Raw genomic sequence first — 16,149 nt, 5'->3', positions numbered from 1 at the left:
TTAAGACTTTGACTGGGAATAGTAATGCCATGCTATGGGATGTAGTACACATATAGGGGTTACATGTGGCTTAAAATGGTAAATGGTAACCAAAAATTTTAAAAATCCTGTTGAGCTATTTGAAAGCAGTAGATTAACTATGGAGGAGATGCATCAAGCCTAGGAGAAAGATAAAACTTAAAAGTTGCCCAGTCAGCTTCTGTAATTTCATAGACTATGCTAGATATAAGACAGAATCTTATTGGTTGCTATGGGCAACTTCTCTACTTTATCTCTCTACAAGACTGGAAACATCTCCCCTTACATGAGATAAGTATAGAATCTAACAATCCATAATAGACATGGTGATTAATTATTGATGGGTAACATTGCGTTTACTATAAATTGTAGAATGTGATGTGTTTTGTGTTTATTTTTCATCCAAAAATCAGACAATACATAAAATAACCAGTTGAAACTATCCATTAAATATTATCAGATGATCTTAAAATGTCCTCCTCCCCGGTTAGCTTTCTCCTTAGGTAGCTGGGGCAGATGGGATACTGGGCCCCAGGGTTTCCGACACAGTAGAAATATCAGAAAGTTTCACATTGTCTCCCTTGCCTTGATCGGGCTTCCATCGTCTGGCTCCGGACTTTGTGTTGTACTCATATCTGTTCCCCGTGACTGTAACAAGAGGGGGGAATGTAATGGACAGTGAAAGAATTGGCAGGAGGCTGCAATCAGGATTATAGATTACAGGGCAGTAGAGAGTTTAGCTGGGTCCAGATACTTCTTAGCTCCACTGTCCCCTCCATCAGACGTGGGCTCAGGTAATTAGAATCACCACCACCACCACCTTTTTCGGCGAGACTTGTTTTACAGGGAACTTATGAGACAATACTTGTTATGAGACAAAGCTTGTACAAAACACAGCGGCCAGGCTGTTACCCAACCAACCCTGTTCTAGCCACATACCTCCCATTCTCTACTCCAGTGGTCTCCAACCTGTAGCTCACAAGCTACCAGTAGCTCACGGTCATAGTTTGGGTAGCTCGCCTAGCTGCAGTACTGCTGTCAGCTAGGATGAAGTGTCTGAAATCAGGACCTGACTCCAGGAACCACCACAAGGCAGGAAGCCTAGAACCTGGAAGCCACTGGCAGCTGCAGAGGGATCCAGTGTCATTGTCCCATAGTAGACTGGAGGCTGCTCTGGGGACCCATGAAGATGCACCCCACTGGGAGCCACTGGTGGGAGACAGCAGACTCTCCCACAGAGATAAGTGGGAAGGTAGTTGGGAGTCGACCAGACAGGTATAGGGATCACTTTTGAAATGAGCAGATTTAAAAAAAAAAAATTGTAGCTCTTCCAGTGGTTTCATTTTTCTCGAGTAACTCACACCCCAAATAAGGTTGCCAACCACTGCTCTACTCCCTCCACTGGCTGCCTATAAGATAGCGAATCATCTTCAAGATTAACTTACTGCGTTTCAAAGCCATAGATGACCATCTTTTGTGAGTATACGGTCATTACTGTAGGTCGATAGCAATAAGGCAAACATTCATTGGGTCAATCACTGAAGGTAGACATGAGCTTAGGTCGACAGGTTAATTTGGTCACTACAATCATTAAGATTGACAGTTAAAAGGTCGACATGGTGTTTTTCACTTTTATTTGAATCGATATGTGCTGACATGCCCTACCATCCACTACAGCGTGGCGGGAGAATATATTAGTGTGCCCGGAGCATGGCGAGGTACCGTGCCCGAAGCATGGCGAGCACAGCGAGCCATGCGAGCTGTCCATATCAACTGTATCGACATTTGGGGTAAAAAAGTGAAAAAAAACCATGTCTAAGTTTTGACTGTTGACCTTGCATGTATTGACCTAATGATCCTGTTGAACAATCTGTCAGAAGCTGGCTTCCATGCAGTGTACGTGCTACAAGCCAATGACCCTTTCCTGACATTCCCATGTCCCCAGGAGTGCATATTGTGGGTGCATTTGCATATGATCAAAACTTAGATTTTACCCATGATTCTTTCGTGATGTAAGTTACACAAATTTTGAGGCTCACTCAGCATCAGCGCTACACGACCAACACTATGAAAAGCTAGAAGATTACACACATACTGTATGTGCTTGTTGAACATGTCCTTTCGAACCATGTCATCAACTTCCAAGTTAAAAATAAAAGGGAAATAAAAGATTCACCTGGGTCCACAGCTTCGCCATCAAAAACTGTTCCATAGGTTGTTGTTTCCTAGAAGAAAATATCGAAATGTAAAGTTATAAGTAAACCTGAACGCATTGCTTATATGTCTGTGTTGCTATCCTATACCACGCCTTCCTTGAGAGAAGTGCACAGTAATCCACTCATCAATGTTACCATCCCATAAGTATGGTAGTGGACATCCAGCCCATTTGCAACAGTATAGTTACAAACAGCGCTATTACTAAATAGCGTAGGAAGAACAGGTGCAAAACATTGGTTGGGGTTTGCAGGACATGTGGACTAGCCAATGGGGATTGTATAGGAGATCTTGAGTTTATTTAGTCCTAAGTGCTCTGACGTGCGATGTTTGACAATATCTTTGTATGGTGATCCTTAGTTATACACCTTTTCCAATGCCTTGAAAAACCTCAGTTTTTACACATCAACGCGCATTAACTTGGATTTTTGTTCCGTGGAAAGGGGTCCCAAAAAACAACCTGGGGTCAATCCAACCAAGGAAACTTGCAGGGTTGGATACAGGTAGGATCATGATTAAAGGGCAGTGTAAACAGGAAAACCGGGCACACCCACACTGATCAGGGAATATACTGGGTTGGCGCCGCACTGGGAAAGAGGTAAAGCGTGGGTCTGACCCAGCTTGGACCCATATTCTTAACTCTTGGTCAGACTTTGGTGGATAAGGGTTATTAGAACGACACTATATTTGAAGTTTCTTTTCATATTCTGTTATATAACGTTAGAACAAAATGCTGTAACACAGTTTCTGACCCATATTTGAACACTTAATAGAAAGAAAAGATATGTCCTTGGTTAGGTGCACCTAAGAGAATATAATAAAATGTAACCTTTATTTCATTATCAATTAAAAGGCTGCGAAAATTTCTAAAACATAGACGTACAACATAAATGGGGTTAACACAATTTAAAACTGAAGGTGGCAGGCAGAAACTGCTGTTTGAATAAAGGATTTTAATGCATGTGTGTCCTTGTCAACGAGGTGTGGATTTCCTTATGTTGGTAAATCCACACTCAGGTTGTATGATGTGTAGGCACCCAAAGCCTTTGGGTGCCTACACATCTCTTAGGTGCACCTAACCAAGGACATATCTTTTCTTTCTATTAAGTGTTCTCATACCCATGTCCCTAGGTAGCACACCCCTGTCTTTCAATTCAATTGTAGACTGTACATTTGAGGGGTCCTACTGTTCTCTATTTGTATCTTGTGCGATTGACAAAAACCCCCCCTCTTGACCCATATTTGATGCTGAGAAGAACCAGTAAGTAGCATTACAAACATAAAAGTAACTCACCGTTATCACCTCCACCTTCTCCTTCTTAGTTCCTTATTGATGGAACAGAAAACAATAAATATTCAGAAGACGATAGAAGGGACTCAATACACGTCTAATTCAGAAAGAGAGGAACACACTCCTACCTGCTTTGTACGTGTTCACCCTATCAATAAAGAGAAGGAAACTTACTTGCAAATCTTCTATATAAAAATATACAAACACATACTATATATATACCCATACATGGGCCTCACCTCTTTTTGGGCATCCTGTTTCGAACTCTCTGGCACAGTGTTTTCATGTTTGTATATTTCCATAGAAGGTGGCACGTCCAGCCAACCAGAGCGGCAAGGAACAATGCCAACAGAGATAGAAGGAATGGAACGTACCAGGCGGAATTGTCATACGTGTTGACTTCTTTGTCTACTACTGTTAGCCCTCTTCTCTTCTGTTGAAAATTAGATTTTGAAAAAGTTGTTAAATATACAGAGATTTAAAATGTAATTATTTTCCTCATGAATTAACATTCCAGTCAAATTCGTTTATTTATTAGTAGTTACTTATATAGAACCAGCACATACTCTGTGCTTTACAATTGGGAACAAATCAGTAATAAAACAAGACTGGGTAATTACAGACGGACAAAGGTAAGAGGGCCCTGCAAACAAGCTTACACTCTCACACAAGCTGATATTGGTCCAGTCAGAGGTAACTGGAGGGCTGTTATACTGGAATGTTGGACTAGGGTCAGCAGGATGGGAAACGTGGAGAAAGGGAAAATATGTAAAGTTAAAGTATGTGTGGACAGTATAAAAGGGATGTGGGTAGGGTAACTTATGAAGGTTATATAAGTGGTTCTGGAATCTGATAAGCTGCATGTGAATTCTTGAATGTTTGGAGACTAGAGGAAAGTCTTATTGTGCATGGGAGAGCATCCACAGGGTCCACAGGGTGGGTGCAGTATGAAAAAGGTAGTGTAACTGTAAATGGGAACAGGTAATGAGTGTGGAATCATAGCTCACTATGGGCCTTATTCTAGTTCACTCTTTCTGACAAAATCCTTCTTAGATGGACAAAACCATGTGCACTGCAGGTGGGGCAGATGTTACTTGTGCAGAGAGAATTAGATTTGGGTGGGGTTTTACCTCAAAGTGAGATCTATATTGCAGTGTAAAAAAATAAAGCAGTCCGTAGTTACCCTGCACAGAAACAAAATAACTCACCCAAATCTAATACCCCTTTCACACCGCCGACACGTTTTAAAAAACGGTATTTTAAAACGGTAATTAAAACGAGTCAGAGCCTTAACATTGCCGCAGATTACCGTTTTAAATACCGGTTAAGTCTCATTCAACATAGCAGTCAAACCGTTTCAACCCGAACACGTTTCAAGCCAGAGTGTCAACATTGCCTGTCATTTTAAAGGGGACAGCCTATCACTGCTCTGTAGCTTGTGTTGTTTGCCTGAAATACCGTTTCAGACACATTGTACACATTCACATTGCTCAAAAAACGGCAAGGAACCGTGTAGGACTCTGCTTTTTACACGGTTCGAAATACCAGTTAACTTTAAACGGTAAATCGGCTCTGGTGCATTCACAGTGCAGGCTTAAACGTTTTAAAATGAAAAAAAATCGGCAATTTACCGTTTTAAAAGTGCGATATGAAAGGGGTATAATTCTCTCTGCACATTTTACATCTGCCCCACCTGCAGTGCACATGGTTTTGTCCATCTAAGAAGGATTTTGTCAGAAAGAATGAACTAGAATAAGGCGCTATATGTAAGCTAATGTGTAAGCATAGCCGTATATTTCCGATACACGAGGTGACCCCATAACTTCTCCATCTTCTCACTGAACAAGGAGAAGGAACCCGTAGAACCTCCAGCTGCTAATTACTGTATAACTTTTTTCATTGTTTGACATACATACTACACTATGGGGGAAATTTACTAAGGCTAATAGCCTAAAAAATCGTATTCGTATAGTAAAATACGAATTTTTTTAGGCGTATACTATTTACTATCCTGAAAATACATCAATTCGAATTCGTATTTATGGCACATAAGTATTTGTATTTACAATAATATATATATATGCCATCGAAAAATATGAATCATTCAAATACGACTGATTAGTAAATTTTCCTCCGGAATACGAATTTGCATACGGCTAAAACAGCCCTATGCATTCATATCCATTCGTATTAAGAATACAAATACGATTTTTCTTAGTAAATTTTGGCCTATATATTTTCTTTTTATGTATTTTGGAGAGAAAAAGGATTACGTTGAGGATATGGACACTCGTGACCTGTATATGTAAGATTGCCTGCCGACTGTATAAATATTTGGATTTACCGACCGTAGGGCACCACATTTCTATACTTGTTTTTTGGTCAGTTCTCATTTAGCCCAGGGCATTATGGGAGGTTATTTCCATCCACCAGACTCAATGATAGCTGTTATTGTGTTGAGGACAGTCCAGAGCTCATTCAGCTGCTCCATGATGTTGGTGGTCTATGTGGAGTGCCAGTGACCTCATCAGTGGGAGTCGCCGGTGCTCTGCTAGCAGCTTATCCGCACATGGCAGAGCAGCGAATGTAGTCACCGTGCAGTAGAACAGCAATCATTTCCCCGGGTGAAGCAGGGCCGGACTGGCCATCTGCCAATGGCCAGGTGGGACAATTTCTTCTTGTAGGTGGAGGCTCCGCCTCCCGATCGGCACACAGAGGGCGGGATGTATTAAAATACATCGCCGCCCTTCGCGCCCCCCCGCCGCGATGCCGCCGCATATGTACTAACATATGCGGCTGGCATCGCGATGCGGTGACGGAGGCCCCCCGCGATACCTGTACTGTGGTCTGCGGGGGGTCTCCGTCACCTCCCAGCCGGCTTCAGCAGCTTTCACGCCGGGGACAGCTAAGCAAGCTGTCCCCGGCGCTTCCTCCTCCCCCTGCAGCCGGAAGGACATCCGGCTGCGTTGCTAGGGGGAGGAAGGGCTTACCTTCCGGGGTCCAGGAGGACCTGCAAGAAGGTAAGCCCAAGGGAGGGGGGAAAGGGGGGGTCGGCGAGGCGGCGGGGTTGCGGCGGGCGGCGAAAAGAAGCCAATAGGCTTCTATAGGGTATCGCCACCCAAAGGTGGCGATACCCTGCCCCGCGATATCGCTGCAAACGGGTTTTAGTACATAGGAAAATGCGGTAAAACGGGGGTTTTACCGCATTTTCCCTTTAGTACATCTCGCCCAGAGAGAGCTGCTGGACTCGCGGCGAGTCCATCAGCTCTCTCTGTGCGCCACTGAGGTCCATGAGAGAGGGGGGCATCACACTCCTGCAAGCCGGGAGGGGCAGCACACGCATGCACAATGCATGTATGTGCGATGCATGTGTGCGCGATGCATGTGTGTGTGCACATGCGATTCAGCGGCCCAGTCCATCGCTGGATTGAAGGGTTTGGGATGTACAGTGAGTCACAAATGCAGATGTTGGGGGAGCATATGTGGCAATAAAAAGTGGGAGGGCTGATGTTACAGTTATCAATAAGACAATGGTGGAGATGACATGCAACAATGGAAGTGATGGTGAGAGCCAAACATGACAAGGGTAGAAACATATTTGAGTTAGGGCGGAGGTACAGTAGGAAGGAAATCATATAAGTCACAGACAAGAGCAAATGGAGTACTAGTTACTAAACTGAGATCTCTACCAATCAGATTGTAGTGATCCCTTATCTAGTGCTCTCTATAAAACCGTAGCCAATATCTGATTGGTTGCTATCGGCAATGAATCTTCTTTAAAACGTTTGATAAATCTGCATGGAAACTATTTGAGATAACAGAGTAACAGAAGTTCTGCTGCAACACTTACAAAGTAATCCGTTGTGGGCGGGGCTGGGGTATTGGTCCGTATCACCCTTATCATTATCATTGCTGTTCCTGTCTGCGGATTTTTAACAGAGACATTCTTAACATTGTCATCGATTATATGGACCACCAAATTGTATTTCTGTTGCATATCTGCCCCATTGTCAAAATCAAAAGGGGTTTTCACAATGAGTTTAGGATTGTGGGAGCCATGAGTGGGGTCAAAAGCGAAGTGGTTATTCATGTTTTCTTGAAAGAAAGAAAAAAACAAAAGACGCCCATTAGTCTTGGAAACATGGGTTACATATCAAGGATACTGGACCTGCAGCAGTTATATGGTAAGAATGCACGTTACATCTGCCCCACCTGCAGTGCTCATGGTTTTGTCCATCTGCAAAAATTGCAGCATTGCTGACAGGTTCTGAATGAGGCCCCTTGTACAGGGGAAGGTTGTGCTACATGTAAATGTACCTTCTATGTGAAAGCGCAGGGAAGTGTCATCTGAGTCTCGGTCTTTGCAGTTGAGTCTGAAGTTGTTGATGTTCACCCCAGAGGTGACATTGTCATAGATTACAGCAGAGTACCTAGATGGCCTGCACACTGGGGCCTCGTCATTCTCTTCTATTATGTCAATTGTGACCTATTAAAATACATAGAAACAGTGTATCAGTAAAAAGACATTAAAGAAGAATGTCTCAATTTGGAACAATAGTACAGTATGTCTACTCTAAGCTGGGGCTACGGATCTTGTCCTCGGGTAGGATGTACAGCAGTGCTGCTCTATGTTACTTTGTGCCACTGTCAAACTATACTGTGATGCTGTATACTCCAGACATATGACACCATGATGCTGTATACTCCAGACATATGACACCGTGATGCTGTATACTCCAGACATATGACACCGTGATGCTGTATACTCCAGACATATGACACCATGATGCTGTATACTCCAGACATATGACACTGTGATGCTGTATACTCCAGACATATGACACAGTGATGCTTGATACTCCAGACATATGACACCGTGATGCTGTATACTCCAGACATATGACACCGTGATGCTGTATACTCCAGACATATGACGCTGTGATGCTGTATACTCCAGACATATGACACAGTGATGCTGTATACTCCAGACATATGACACCGTGATGCTGTATACTCCAGACATATGACACTGTGATGCTGTATACTCCAGACATATGACACCGTGATGCTGTATACTCCAGACATATGACACCGTGATGCTCGATACTCCAGACATATGACACCGTGATGCTCGATACTCCAGACATATGACGCTGTGATGCTGTATACTCCAGACATATGACACCGTGATGCTGTATACTCCAGACATATGACAACGTGATGCTGTATACTCCAGACATATGACAACGTGATGCTGTATACTCTAGCCATATGATACCGTGATGCTGTATACTCCAGACATATGACACCGTGATGCTGTATACTCCAGACATATGACACCGTGATGCTGTATACTCCAGACATATGACACCGTGATGCTGTATACTCCAGACATATGACACCGTGATGCTGTATACTCCAGACATATGACGCTGTGATGCTGTATACTCCAGACATATGACACCGTGATGCTGTATACTCCAGACATATGACACCGTGATGCTGTATACTCCAGAAGTATAGATTTGTTACCAAAAAACACTTCAACCCTTTCCTTCTAAAATCATGTATTATTTAATGAAATACTTGTTTAGAAACATAGAAACATAGAATTTGACGGCAGATAAGAACCATTTGGCCCATCTAGTCTGCCCCTTTTTTACCCTTCAGGTAAACTCAACCCTTTTTAATCCTTATTTCTTTGTAAGGATATTCATATGCCTATCCCAAGCATGTTTAAATTGTTCTACTGTCTTAGCCTCTACCACCTCTGATGGGAGGCTATTCCACTTATCCACTACCCTTTCTGTGAAGTAATTCTTTCTAACATTTCCCCTGAACCTACCTCCCTCCAGTTTCAGTGCATGTCCTCGTGTTTTATTACTTGTTTTCCTTTGAAGAAAATTTCCCACCTGTACTATGTTAAAACCCTTGATATATTTGAAGATTTCTATCATGTCCCCCCTTTCCCTTCTCTGCTCCAAACTATACATGTTAAGATCTTTTAGTCTATCCAGGTAAGTTTTGTGATGTAGGCCATGCACCATTTTAGTTGCCCTTCTTTGTACACTCTCCAATGTATTTATATCCTTCTGAAGATATGGTCTCCAGAACTGGACACAGTATTCCAGATGAGGTCGTACCAATGACCTATAAAGTGGCATTATTACGTCTTTTTTTCTGCTACTGATTCCTCTCCCTATGCAACCAAGCATCTGACTAGCCTTCCTCATTGCTTTGTTACATTGCCTCCCTGCCTTTAAGTCACTTGAAATAGTGACTCCTAGATCTCTTTCCTCCTCAGTAGTTTCCATTATAGTACCCTTGATACTATATTGAGCCTTTGGGTTTTTGAGTCCCAAGTGCATAATTTTGCATTTTTTAGCATTAAACTGTAGTTGCCATTCTCTTGACCAATTCTCAAGTTTACTTAGATCATCAGTCATTTGATTTACCCCTCCTGGTGTGTCTACTCTGTTGCATATCTTTGTATCATCTGCAAAAAGGCATACTTTCCCTTCAATACCATTTGCAATGTCACTAACAAAGATATTAAAGAGCACTGGTCCAAGTACAGATCCCTGGGGTACTCCACTGGTAACATGTCCCTCCATAGAATGCACTCCATTTACGACAACTGTCTGTTTCCTATCCTGCAACCAGGTTCTTATCCATTTAATTGTTTTATAATCCAATCCCACACTTTCAAGTTTATTTAGCAGCCTGCGATGTGGGACAGTGTCAAATGCCTTACTAAAGTCTAGATATGCCACATCTACAGCCCCCCCTTCATCTAGTATTTTGGTCACGGAGTCAAAAAAGTCAATGAGACTTGTTTGGCATGATCTCCCTGCAGTAAAACCATGCTGTTTATAGGTGACAATAAAAATACATTTGAACCTTTACCTATTATGACTCCCAACTGTCGCCATTTTCTCAGGACCATCCCACTTTTTTGGGACGTTCCACGTCCCGCCCAGGGCCGGCAGTGTCAGGTTGTGTCAGGTAGGGGGGTGGGGGCAGTTGGGAGACACCTCTGTCCGTCGCTGCAGAGCGGGGAATAAACGTGCATTAAGGGCCTTGTTCTGGTTCACTCGCAAAGGCAAATTCCTTCACAAATGGAGAAAACAATGTGCACTGCAGGTGGGGCAGATGTAACTTGTGCAGAGAGAGTAAGATTTGGGCGGGATTTTACTTCAAAGTGAGATCTATATTGCAGTGTAACAATAAAGCAGCCAGTATTTACCCTGCACAGAAACAAAATAACTCACCCAAAATCGAATTCTCTCTGCACATGTTACATCGGCCCCCCCTGCAGTGCACATGGTTTTGTCCATTTAAGATGGAATTTGCCTTTGCGAGTGAACCAGAATAAGGGCCTAAGTCTGCATTGACAAAAAGGTCAACACAAACACACAGTAAAGTGGACCGAAGCGAGATTATGCGAAACACTAATTGATGGTCCACATGCTCAGGTGTTGATAGCAAAAAACACATGTTGGCCTTATGTGTCGACCTTGTCCATGTCAACATTTCTAATTGTGTCAACTTTTTTCTCAATGTCAACCTTTTTTTAAATCGACTTTGTGCATGTCGACCTTTTGGTGTCAGACTATAAGGTTCTATCTATTATCTTCTAGAAGGTGCTAAATAAATTATAAGTAGAATCTTATTGGTTGCTATGGGCAACATCCCATCTTCAGTAGAACTCCCATCTTCCCCAATGTACCCCCGTCTATCCTATGATCCATACCCCCAGGATACTTCTAAGCCCCTTTCAGCTTGAATACAAGAATTCTTCAGCCATTGATTTAAAGCCATCTAAAGATTGAGATATACGTAGCTGCCAAAAGATCTATAAATCGAAATTCAAACAGCAATTACCACCGGAACCCATCGTCATAGCAACAAGAGGAAAATACCATTGGTTGGGAGGGAGCATGTGTAATACGGATATTGGCATCATTGTATTATAGAACAATGGTTCACAGATTAATGGTTCTTGGACCATCCATCTAATCTGCGCTACTTGTGGGGTGAAAAATATGAATTATATTTACAATATTAGCAATTCACAAGCGCTATATAGGGTACAAAGTCCATATAATCCTGAAAAAACATGTACTCGAGATGAATGGTTTGTTGGTGGTACTGTATGGCAGTTAAACAGAAAGTAGACTAACATCTCCTATCTCATCCCTAAAGCTGTGTACATACAGTATGGGCCCTTAGTCTGGTTCACTCGCAAAGGCAAATTCCTTCTCAAATAGACTAAACCATGTGCAATGCAGGGGGAGGGGCAGATGTAACATTTTAATGAATTAGATTTGGGTGAGTAATTTTGTTTCTGTGCAGGGAAAATACTGACTGCTTTATTTCTACACTGCAATATCTCACTATGAAGTAAAGCCCAACCCAAATCTAATTCTCTCTGCACAAGTTACATCTGCCCCACCTGCAGTGCACATGGTTTTGTCCATTTCAGAAGGAATTTGCCTTTGCGAGTGAACGAGAATAAGGACCAAGGTGTAGGGATATCAGCACAAAAAAAAGGCACAGTTTTTAAGGATATGTATATAGGGCCCAATTCAGACTTGAGCGCTAATTAGAGAATTCGTAAATCAAGTGATTATACAATGACATACTGTTCGCATCACACATGCATGAGGTTGCATAGCAACAGAAAATGCGTATGGATCGTAACGCAATGTGGCTGGGTATTGACTGACAGGAAGCCGGCGGTGGGGGGCAGAAGCCTACCATTTTCTGGTTCTCTGTGAATTGCGCATGAATTTGCAAGCGGTTAGTGATGAGCGATCCATTCATTATTCTCTCATAATTTTGGGGGGCGTTTATTCTTTGTGTCTGGGCAGTCTTTTTTTCTTGCAATCCACTGCAAATTCTCAAATTAGCGGCCAGGTCTGAATCAGGCCCCTGGTCCCCACCCCTGCACCAGAGTCTTACAGGTGGTGTGACCTAATATAAAGGGGGCGTGGCCTGCCCAGCATCCCCGGTTATGCTGGCTTCCCCCAGAGACTGGGCTGTCTGTAATGCTGAGTGCTGACTTCATCTGTGACAGTGCTGACTTCATCTGTGACGTGAGCCAAGAGCTGCAGGAGAGTATCACACTACAGCACCTGGTTCCTGTCACTTCAGAAGAGTCTGCCTTTGTTAACACCTCTTTCGAGGGTGACACTGGGTGAAGCCTGGACCCACCTTGGGAAGTCAAGGGATATCTTTGATCGTGCACAGGTGACTTAATTAGTACCTGAGTAAATCTGATTCAATGGGGTATTCAATCCCGGCCGCTATGTCCGCCGGTGGAAATAGTGGCCCCCTCCTTCAATGCTGCCATTTCCAACAACTCCAACAAAACGGATCTGTCCGAAACTGCCTCGTATTGACAAATTCACATCTGTTTTTTTGACAATTCGCAGTCATTTTCGACCATCCTCTGACTTTCTGACACTTGACAGTCGTAACATTGAATTCGAGAGAAACGAAAACAGCCTTGGATTCCGAATGTCGGGACGTTCCGGAATCCCGGATCGAATACCCCACTAAATCTTCTACGCTCAACCATAGGAATCCTTAAAATCTGGATTGAATGCTGTGAGGTATGAGATCGGGAACAGGAGTTGTTTGGGGGTACACACCGCGCTATAACCAAGATAATAAATTTAGAGAAAAGAATAGTAATCTCACGCTGAGCACAATAATGTAGGACACGCTGTTGAAATATAATAAAATAACATACTTTTATATTACAAAACAAAAATATATAAACAGTACAGGGGGTACAAAAACTGAAATTGGAGTATTTTGGACAAACAAACATGTAAAATCTTAAAACAGACAATATATCTGTGAAGTGTAAAAGCTGGACTTGATTCCTGACAGGTTCCGTGCTGGCGTCCCAGCTAGATTATATGTAAAGTATGGGGGAAATGGGAGATGCAATCCACATTAAATAAGCCGATTGGTCAATTGAGCAGTTAGTAGCTTGGAATCAGCAAGTTTTGTTAGTACAGTCAAGCGAAAGCCTTACTTAGTAGCTGACATGCAAATATTTCAAAACCAGTCATGGGCAGCTGTATAATTTACTGCTGTGCTTGCGGCTTATTTAATGTGGATTGCATCTCCCATTTCCCCCATACTTTACATATAATCTAGCTGGGACGCCAGCACGGAACCTGTCAGGAATCAAGTCCAGCTTTTACACTTCACAGATATAATGGGTGACATTCTATAGAATGAGATTTTTTTTTTTTGCGATTTTTTTCGCAAAAACGGCCGAAATCGCAGGAGCCGAGAAAGTCGGCTCCTGATTGGCCGCTAGGCGGCCAATAGAATCAGTCTGAGGAGAGGCGTGGAAGATGAAAATCTCTGCGTCTCTCCAGTCCGTGAGCGGGTACCAGCCGGGAGCAGCGCGTCTGGAGCTGAAGATGCTGGGGTCGTTGCCGGGGACCAGGTGAGTAGGATTGACTTCCTCAGGTACCCCTTTGGATTACTACGGATCCAGGACCCCGGAATCTTCAGCCCAGGAGCCCCGGACCCCGGACCAGCCCCTGAACCAGGACCAAGGCCCCGGAACCGGACTCTTCAGCCCTGGAGCCAGGACCCCGGACCAGCCCAGGAACCAGGACCAAGGCCCCGGAACCGGACACTTCAGCCCAGGAGCCCCGGACCCCGGACAAGCCCCGGAACCAGGACCAAGGCCCCGGAACCGGACTCTTCAGCCCTGGAGCCAGGACCCCGGACCCCGGATCCAGGGACCGACCCACGGGCTCAAGGTAGGTAAGTATCAGTATGTGTGGGCTGTGGATGTATTAAACGTTTATTTTTCTGGGTGTCAGTGTGTGTTTTATTTAACTATTTCTTGTACTGTGGAACTACAAGTGCCAGCGGGCCCTTTAATGCCTTGCATGCTGGGACTTGTGGTTCTCCAAGTCCCAGCATGCGGGGTAGGCTTGCTGGGACTCATAGTTCTACAGTATAAGACAATAGTTTTTATTCTTTTTTTACACTTTTCATCAGCCCGATGCCCACCGCCCAGGGGCATCGGGGACAGCCCCGGACTTTCAGCATGGGCTGGTAAGTCCTGGAGGGGGGGGGGCCTTCTTTTGGGTGGTCCCCACTTCCCCAGGACCCCTGCCCATGCTGACCAGCCACGGGGATAATGCTTTGGCCGCGGGACCTTATATAATAAGTGTCCCCCGGCTGTGGCATTACCCTGCTGGCTGGTTGGGTCTGGTGCTGGTTCTTGAAATGTGGGGGACCCCTAGTCATTTTGTCCCCCGTATTTTGGGAACCAGCGCCGGACCTTGAGTCTGGTGCTGGTTTCAATAAATAAAGAGGACCTCTATTTGTCGGGGACCGTGATTTTATGTCACCAGCACCGGCTCAATGAGCCCGGGGCTGGTTATGCTCTGGCGGGGGACCCCGCGCGGTTGTTGTTTTTTTTTTTTTAATTGCGATTTCCTGCAAATGTGCGATTTTCAGACCTGAAAATTGCACATTTTCAGGACTAAAGAAATCGCATCAAATCGCACCTATTCGCACTATTTGGGCCGTTTTTCGCATCTCTTTAAATATGCGAAAAACAGCCCAATCTTGCGATTTTCAAAGTGCGATTAGGTGCGGTAAAAATCATGTGGTTTTTACCGCTACACATGAATGAGAATGTCACCCATTGTCTGTTTTAAGATTTTACATGTTTATTCGTCCATTTATACTCCAATTTCAGTTTTTGTACCCCCCTGTGCTGTTTATATATTTTTGTTTTCTAATATAAAATTATTTTATTTTATTATATTTCAACAGCGTGTCCAGCATTATTGTGCTCAGATTACTATTCTTTTCTCTAAATTCATTATCTTGGTTATAGCGCGGTGTGTACCCCCAAACAACTCCTGCCCCCAGCAAACCTTCCTAGAGTCTAGCAAACTCTACACACCAGCAGCAGGTACCCAAGTGCAAAAGTTGATCTTTATATTACATACTTCGTGTATACATTTTTTTCCATTAGCGGTGGGACTCTTGAGAGAGAGGTTCTCCTTCTCTCAAGAGAAAAATTTCTTTCATGAGATTGGGAACCACAGATATGCAGATGTTGCCGTGCGACTCCCGTGGCGATTGTCACAATCCCTTAGCGACGCTTGTGCTTCTAATTCGTACCTGCGGCTCATAGAATTGCATTGAGCAGCAATATTGCAGTGTGGAGATTCCGCACCGCGGGTGTGAGTTTGATGTGATAAACGGGCATGCACGATGGCAATCCGGCAATGAAGAGCACGTCTACATCTGTAGATACAAGAGTAACTACCCTAGTTCATATAAATCACATAACGACACATCAAATACTCTACTTACTGTTGCAAGAGCTGTACGAGGTTTGATGAGGTCACAGTCTGTAGCCTCAATAGTCAATGTGTGTGATGTCTGAACCTCATAATCTGGCCGGGTCACTAACTGAATGGTTCCAGAATTTGGGTTTATCCAGAATAAATCAATAACTCCAGTGTTGCCGTCCCGTATATTATACATTATGCAGCTTGGTTGATCTCTATCTGTAGCAGTCACCTGTCCAACTGTGGTCTCAGCTTGAAACACCAAAATAACACTGA

General features: G+C 43.6%; 1 protein-coding gene across 1 annotated transcript in view; it reads right to left on the bottom strand.

Moving 5' to 3' along the window:
• Positions 1–394: 394 nt before the first annotated feature.
• Positions 395–16,149, bottom strand: part of LOC146026965 (cadherin-related family member 3-like) — a 57,178-nt gene continuing 41,423 nt past the window's right edge. Inside the window, exons 12-19 of the mRNA XM_083157995.1 lie at positions 15,896–16,125; positions 7,841–8,009; positions 7,374–7,618; positions 3,763–3,956; positions 3,652–3,671; positions 3,527–3,558; positions 2,195–2,243; positions 395–666 (exon numbers count right to left, since the gene is read on the bottom strand). Of these exons, the coding sequence (XP_083014121.1) occupies positions 518–666; positions 2,195–2,243; positions 3,527–3,558; positions 3,652–3,671; positions 3,763–3,956; positions 7,374–7,618; positions 7,841–8,009; positions 15,896–16,125 (1,088 nt within the window). The 3' untranslated portion in view covers positions 395–517. The remainder of the gene's footprint in view (positions 667–2,194; positions 2,244–3,526; positions 3,559–3,651; positions 3,672–3,762; positions 3,957–7,373; positions 7,619–7,840; positions 8,010–15,895; positions 16,126–16,149) is intronic.

This window comes from Crinia signifera, chromosome 8, assembly GCF_055691185.1.
Source record: "Crinia signifera chromosome 8, ASM5569118v1, whole genome shotgun sequence".
Lineage (NCBI taxonomy): Eukaryota > Metazoa > Chordata > Amphibia > Anura > Myobatrachidae > Crinia > Crinia signifera.
This window is presented reverse-complemented; position numbering and strand designations above follow the sequence as displayed.